General features: G+C 47.2%; 1 protein-coding gene across 1 annotated transcript; it reads right to left on the reverse strand.

The window, feature by feature from the left end:
- Nucleotides 1-3,341: 3,341 nt before the first annotated feature.
- On the reverse strand, nt 3,342-4,470 carry LOC102370763 (olfactory receptor 14C36-like). The gene has a single exon (XM_025194697.1). It carries the CDS (start codon nt 4,445-4,447, stop codon nt 3,488-3,490), a length of 960 nt encoding a protein of 319 aa, XP_025050482.1. The 5' UTR covers nt 4,448-4,470; the 3' UTR covers nt 3,342-3,487.
- Nucleotides 4,471-7,677: the final 3,207 nt, after the last annotated feature.

Below are 7,677 nucleotides of genomic sequence, written 5' to 3' on the forward strand. Positions count from 1 at the left end.
ATTAACCACCACCCTCTAGGTCCTGCCATAAAGCCAATTCCCCAGCCAGCAGATCGTGGCGAGGTGGAGGCTGCAGTTAGCCCATTTTGCCAAGAGGTGATCATGGGATACCAGATCAAAGGCTTTCTTGAAGTCAAGATATATGACATCAATCTCTTCCCCCTTGTCCAGGTGATAAGTCACCTGGTCATACAAGGAAATGAGATTGGTCAAGCAAGACCTACCCACAACAAACCCATGCTGGCTATCCCTCAGGATATTGCCATCAGCTAGCCTGCATAGGATGGCCTCTTTGATAATCTTTTCCAAGACCTTCCCCAGGACAGAGGTCAGGCTGGTGGGTCTGTAGTTTGCCAGATCCACTTTCCTCCCTTTTTTGAAGATAGGCACCACATTGGCCTTCTTCCAATCTTCGGGCAATTCACCAGAGCACCAGGAGTTCTCAAAGATCCGTGCCAGGGGCTGAGCTATGATGTCTGCCAGCTCTTTGAGTACCCTTGGGTGTAAACAGTTAGGACCAGCTGACTTTAAAGTATCCAGCCTGTCAAGGTGTTCCTTCACAAGGTCAGCTTTGATGAATGGTAAGAATCCCCCTCACCCGGGCCTCCCTTTCCCACAGTGGGCAGGGGTGTCCCATGGGATTGGTGAAAAACTGATGCAAAGTACCCATTTAGCAAGTTTGCTTTTTCCTGGGCATCAGTTGTCAGTTGTCTCATCTGGTTCAGCATTGCTTTTCCTCCAGCTCCCCGCATATCTAAAAAAGGACTTTTTAGTATCCTTGATATTCACAGCTAGCTGGAGTTCCATCGCAGCCTTGGCTTTCCTGGTTTGCTCTCTGCAGGTCCAGATCAGTGCAGAATATTCCTCCTTGGAAGTGGATCCCATCCTCCATCCTTTGTAGGTCTTTCTTTTTAGGTGCAGGAGGTCCGCTAGTTTCTTGCTGAGCCAAGGGGGCTGCTGTGCCCTTTTGCTGCCTTTCCTCTGCAATGGGATAGACTTTGCTTGTGCATCCAGGATCGCTCCCTTGAGGAGCAACCAATCATCCTGAACTCCCCTCCCCTTTCGGTTGTAGCCCTTTAGGGCCTCACTGACAAGCCTCCTGAGCTCGTCAAAGTCAGCTTTCCTGAAGTTGAGGACTTCTGTATTACTGACTGACTTGCCAGCTTTACAGTGGATGAAGGTGATCAGCTCGTGGTCACTGTCACCCAGCTTCCCTTCAATCTTTAGGTCACTGATTAGGTCATCTCTGGCTGCCAGTACCAAGTTGAGCAGCGCTTTACCTCTCCTAGGCTTGTAGACTTCCTGCATCAGTTAGAGGTCATCCACATACAAGAGAAAGCTTTGTGCCTGCTCAGATGTGGCTGAGAGCTCCTCCCACGAGGTGTCTGGGTAGTTAGTCTCCCATGACAACCATACAGCTGGAGCATCCGGCCTCAGCCAATTCCCTGGCAAACTCCTGGTGAAGATCTTGACCCTGGGTAGGGGGTCTGTAGTAGACTCCCACCATAGTATCCCCTGTGCCATGTTCTCCATGGAGTTTAACCCAAAGGTTCTCAAGTCCACGCCCCTTTTGTCCATTCGGTGCCTCCTGTACAGGGTAGAGCTGTCTATACCTATGGCCCAGTCATGGGTGGGGGCCCACCAGGGCTCCCCATGACATCATAGTTATTTGCATTTAGCAGGAGGACAAGTTCCTCCTGTTTATTCCCCAAGCTCCTGGCATTTGTGTATAGGCATGTAAGTGTCCCCTTGGGGGCCCTTGCCTTGCCTACAGTTCATTCCAGAGCTGGGGCAGGGGTGGGCTGCCTTAAGTGCCTTGGTCTGCTGGCTTTGCAAGGGTTGCTCAGTGGGCCAGCAGTGGCGGTAGTCCCCCCATCCCCCAGTGGGCTTAATAGGATTCCTATGATCTTGATGCATTGCTCTTGAACAGATGGTTCAGTGGCAGTGTCCACGTTCCAGGCCCTGGACACCGAGAGGATGAGGGTTTCAGGTTATCAGCAAGGATGTGGTGGGGATGGAGGGGGAGAAATGGTCAGTAAGGATACTGGCAAGGTGACCACGGGGTAAGCCCTGGCACCTCAGTGTTATATCCCAATAGCTGATAAACATCCTGCTTGGTATTCTCAAAGAGGAGGAGGAGCTCTTTGGACTCCTCCTTGTACTAGCACTGGGGGGAGTTCCTTCAGATTTGCTCAGTCCATCCCCTTCTATCAGACAGCTCTTGATTTATCCTTGAGTTGGCTAATGGCAAGTCCATGCAGCTGCAGTTCCTCCCCAAGACATGTGTAGTGTACATTTTTATTCAGCATTGGTGTTATGGCTGTGTACCATACCTAAGGGGTAGAAAATTATCATCCTGCAGTGTGTGTGAACTTGGGTTACATATAGGTCACACGGTCACACAAAGTTACACCCATAAGTTGAGGAGCAGGTGAGAAAGGTTTTCAGCCCGCCTCTCAGTTAAAGACTGTTTCAAGATGGTGGAGAGATCCTGAAGATAAAACAGGATTATCAACAATAAAGGGACCGTGAGGAGCAGCAGGGCCACAACAAGAAACAAAAAGATCCATGTAATTTGTGTACAGACCATGCATGCCAACTTTGTCACTGGTGACAAAATCACAGAAGTGGTCAATGGAGTTGGAGTCAAAAAAAGACTCGGTGAAAATCTAGAGGATCTGATTCAGTTGTATGGAGAGACAAGTGTTTCATGAGGCATCTGCAATGTCACACTGTTGGCAATATTGGAGTTCTTAGAATAGTCTGCTTGTTGGAAAGGTGAAAGTAGCTGCTATGGGTCATGTAAAGACTGAGGGACAGGCATGTTGGACATAATTTGGGATTGCCATCATTGATTCATTTCCAACATTCCCAGGTTTAGCTATCTACTGCCTCCCTATAGTGAAATACAAAGACAATCAAAATTCAGCATCACTACAATAATGATGTGTACGGGAGCTCAAGTGCGTAGACACTTACAAGAAATCATTTCCATCCCTTCGGCATTGTGTAGAGGAAACCCCTCAGCTCCCTTGTAAAACCCATAGAAGGAAAGCATGACCAGAAGTCCCAGCACCTGAGTAATCACTGATACCTACTCTCTAAAGACCACTATCACTCCCCTTTCAAACACTCTCATACCCTCCTTCCATATCCCAACTAATCAAACCTCAAGAAAATGTTTTAATCCAGAACAGAGAAAGAACCAGAGATTATAGGAGATATAGGAGGCATGTAAGAGCTGTTGCAATAGTACAGTAACAAATGACAACATCAACATCAAAGATAAAATTCAACAGATACAGAGGCATTAGCTAGGGCACAGCGGCATCTTATAGACTAACTAGTTCATGGAGACACAACCTTAAAATTAGATACAGAGGCTATTTAAAATGGTGTAAAACTAAAGAAACAACTGACACGTGTTCAATTAATCTGTATTAATAACATGGTTGATTGATTCTATAAAAATGTTCAGTAAAACCAGTCACTGGAGAATCACTGACATCTTCTGCGGAATAAACCACTTCCATCCTATCAGTTTCCACAGAGCTGCTTTGATGTCTTTGTTTCTCATGCTGTAGATGACTGGATTCATCATTGGTGGGATCACAGAATACAGAACAGAAAGCATGAGATCCAGAGTTGACGGGGACCCAGATGTGGGCTTCATATAGGCAATCATACCAGTGCTACCAAGCATTAATACTACAATAAGGTGGGGTAGGCAGGTGGAAACTACTTTATGCCAGGCCTGCTCAGAGGGGATTCTCAGTACAGTAGTGAATATCTGAATATACGACACAAATATAAACACAATGCAACCAGCACCTATAAATGCACCACCAATAAGAATCTGAATTTCACTAGTAAACACATCAGAGAAAGAGATCCTAAGGAGCTGGGGGATTTCACAGAAGAACTGGTTGATGATGTTGGAGTGGCAGAAGGGCAGCCTAAAGGTGTTACCAGTGTGCAGTGCAGAGAACAGAAGAGCAGCGCTCCAGGCCGTGGCTGCCATTTGCAGACACGCTCTCCTGTTCATCACTGTTGAATAGTGCAGTGGTTTGCAGATGGCGATGTATCGGTCGTAAGCCATGATAGTGAGGATGGCAAGGTCTGCTGCAATGAAAAAGAGGACTAAAAAAACTTGGGTGACACATCCAGAATAGGAAATCAACCTGGTGTTCAGCATGGAATTTGCTGTGGATTTGGGAACAACGACAGAGATGGATCCAATGTCTAGGATGGACAGATTGAGGAGGAAGAAGTACATCGGGGTGTGGAGGTGGCTGTCAAAGGCTATGAGCGTGATAACAAGGAGGGTCCCAATCAGGGCTGCCAGGTATATTGTTAGAAAAATGGCCAAGTGCAATATCTGCAATCCCAAGGCATCGGAGAATCCCAGGAGTAGGAACTCAGTCACAGCGGTGCAATTGGACATCATTATACCCAGTGCCTTTTGAGATTCCTGTGGAGGGAAAGGATATCCATGTCAGGAGAAGGGGAAGCAAGAGAAAAAACTACCGTTCTTGTGCACAATTCTCCCTTACTTCATTTTTTTTTATAGGTCCACTTTATTTTCAGTTAAAAGGGAGTTTTCTGATAAAAAAATCAGGGTTCTCAAAGTGACGATATTTTTCATGAAACTTTTTTTTTTTTAAATTGAGATTCACATCCGGTGCAGGTCCATTCGATTTGGGAAAAGGGGATTATTACAACCCTAAATCCAATCATTTCATGAATGTCAGTGCCTGAATCTTACCCACAGCATGAAATTATGAAGCAAAACGGTCATCCCATAGTATTTCCATTTTCCTAGGGACGTAGAGCCTAGACACAGCCAGGCTCCTAAGCTCCAGGTCACCTGGGACCATTGCACACACAGCTTTGTGCACATCCTGCAAGCCATTTGATTGCAAACTGGCTTCAAGTCTCAGAAATATATATCAGCATGGGCTTTCAGCATCCCTCAGCGTTCTCCACATTTTGTAACTCATCTACTTCAGAAATATTTGACCTTTTCTTTATTTGTTTAGTCCGAAAATCTTCAATAGCCATGAAACTAGATAGCTCTTGATACTGCAGGGGTTATTGATAAACAGGGAGACATGTTTGCTGGGCAGCTCCAAGCCCAGGGAAGTTGTGATGCACAGGGCAGCTGTGCCTGCTATGTTGCTGACCTGTGGTCATGGCTATTTCCCCCTGCCTCCGCAACAGCAGTGCCCTGGGCTGCTGCCCTGGTTCTCTGCTCAGATACATTATTGTAGAAAAGGTAAAAGATTTCAGGACAGAAATATGCCATTTTTTAAGTGAATACTTATATGCTTACTTTTTCTGACAACTCTAAATTGTATTAAATGGAACATAAAGTTCTTAAATATTTTTTAAATATAATTCATTATTCATTTTCCGAAGATCCTCTCTATTAAAACCCAAACATTATTGAATTGAATATGTTACTTACTGTGCTCGTCTTAATGGTTTTGTCTTCAGTTTTCTACATTAAATCCTTCAATGCCAGGACAGCTTGATTCCTGACCATCTACTCCTGCCTCCAGTCTCTTGTCCCCCATCACTGTGGTATTTAGCTGCCAGGGGTGCAGGTTTCTCTGAGTCGTGCACTCCTCACGCTGTGAGAAAACTGAGAAGAGGAGATCCAAAATGATTAATTAGTCCCTGAAGAAGAGCTGGCTGTGTAGCTGACTTGCATCATGACTGCAATGAAGGGACTGAAGTTGCAGTCAGTGATTTGTCGATGTATCTGTTGTGAGCTCTTGTGGGACTATTTCCCTAGAGCCTTGCACAGCTCGGAAGCAGAGTCCAGGGGTAAACACACGGGATTCACAGATTTTGAAGCCAGAAGGACTGTCCAGAGTCTCACTTGACTTGCTGCTGACCACATGTCAGAGGATCTTGCTGTGGCTTGTAACAAGCTGTGTCTATCAGTGGACCAATGTTTCTTGGCTTTTCTAGTTGCAACATGGGGATGGGAGGAATTTTTCCCCTCCTATTGCTAACAGTGCCTCGGTTCCCCTCCCCATACATCCCTACCTTCCTCAGCAGCACTGGGAGTTGGCTGCAGCTCTGGCTAAGGTTTTCCATCTCCCATTAGGGACATGCCAATCACCACATTTGGGAGCAGGCAGGAAGTTTACTGAGGAGTCAGACGGGTAGAGACTCGTGGGGGAAGGAGGGTCCTTTCTCTGTAAAGTGGTGAAGGGGATGGCTGCCTTATGTGCATCTCCTGAATGTGTTTAAAATCCCTTGCAGCAGCAGGACTCTAAGAGTCTTCATCTCCCTCTTTTCCTGTGCCACATTTTAGTGGCATTAGTGTCTGTAGGCAATATACTTTGTAGTGGTGTGACAGAGTGACTGCATAGTTTTACAAACAGGTAAAACAAGGTTTCATATGCGATAGCTTGGATAGGTAAGATGCTGCCTTGAGCAGGGGCTGGACAGCTCCAGAGCTGCTTCCAGTCCTACTTTTGTATTAATCTGTGATTTATCACACTTGCCTTGTACATGGGACCACCCCTGGTCAGTTCCCATGTTTGGACTCTAATTAAGTCTTCCCCAGAAAACAAGACAGTGTTCATATTTAGAGTCCTGTCTCCTCTTTCCTAAGTGCAGCAATGGAGGAGAGCACACAAACCCAGGCGGATGCACGTGTGGAAAGAGAGGGACCAATGACATGGTGGTCAGTGTTAGATGAGCAGATGAGGCTGACACATACTGACCTTAGCTTGGGGGAAATGTGGAATGATGTCCTCATACATATTACCATGGGAGATCTGAGGGAATGGGGGCAAGGGCCAGAGGGAAGCAGGACAAAGGGGGGTAGATTTCATAGATCTCATAGACATTAGGGCTGGAAGGGACCTGGGAAGATCATGGAGTCCAGCCCCCCGCCCAAAGGGCAGGAAGTCAGCTGGGGTCATAGGATCCCAGCAAGATAAGCCTCCAATTTACTCTTGAAAGTGTTCAATGAAGGCGCTTGAACCACCTCTAATGGCAGGCTGTTCCAGACCTTGGGGGCTCGGACAGTAAAGAAATTCTTCCTTATGTCCAGCCTGAAACGGTCTTGCAGTAGTTTATAATCACACACACACATATCTAGAGACAGAGAGAGAGAGAGAGACAGCAATCATTTGGGTAATGCTTTATTGGTATATTTACAATGTTAAAGCAATTTGGAAGCCTATCAGTGTCTCTATCATCATGAAGAAATACATTCTAAATACCTATATGTGTTGATGTGTGTTTTGTTTTCTTACACATGATGGGTATGTGATGGGGGATGTGGTGTTTGCAGGAAGGGGGTGAGAAGCAGTGTGGGGGAAGGCACGTAGGTGGGTGTGGAGGGATGTGGGTTGGTCTGTGGGGAGGTGTGGGGCAATTTCTGGGGGAACTGTGGGTGTGGGGGACCTTGTTGGGGGGGCTGCTCAGGAGGGGTGGATCCCCTGGTCCCCACAGGGTGCAGCCCCCGCACAGGGCCCCAGCTTGCCCCTGGAGGGCCACAGCCCCCCACCCGGGACCCCAGCCCCCTCCCCAGGGTCCCAGCATCACCCTGGATGGCCTCCCCCACAGACCCAGGGTCCCAGCTCGCCCCTGGAGGGCTACAGACCCTATCCCCTACAGGGCCCCACCCCCCCTGCTCAAGGTCCCTGGCTCCCT

The sequence above is a fragment of the Alligator sinensis genome, unplaced genomic scaffold (assembly GCF_000455745.1).
Source record: "Alligator sinensis unplaced genomic scaffold, ASM45574v1 scaffold1595_1, whole genome shotgun sequence".
In the NCBI taxonomy this organism is placed as follows: domain Eukaryota; kingdom Metazoa; phylum Chordata; order Crocodylia; family Alligatoridae; genus Alligator; species Alligator sinensis.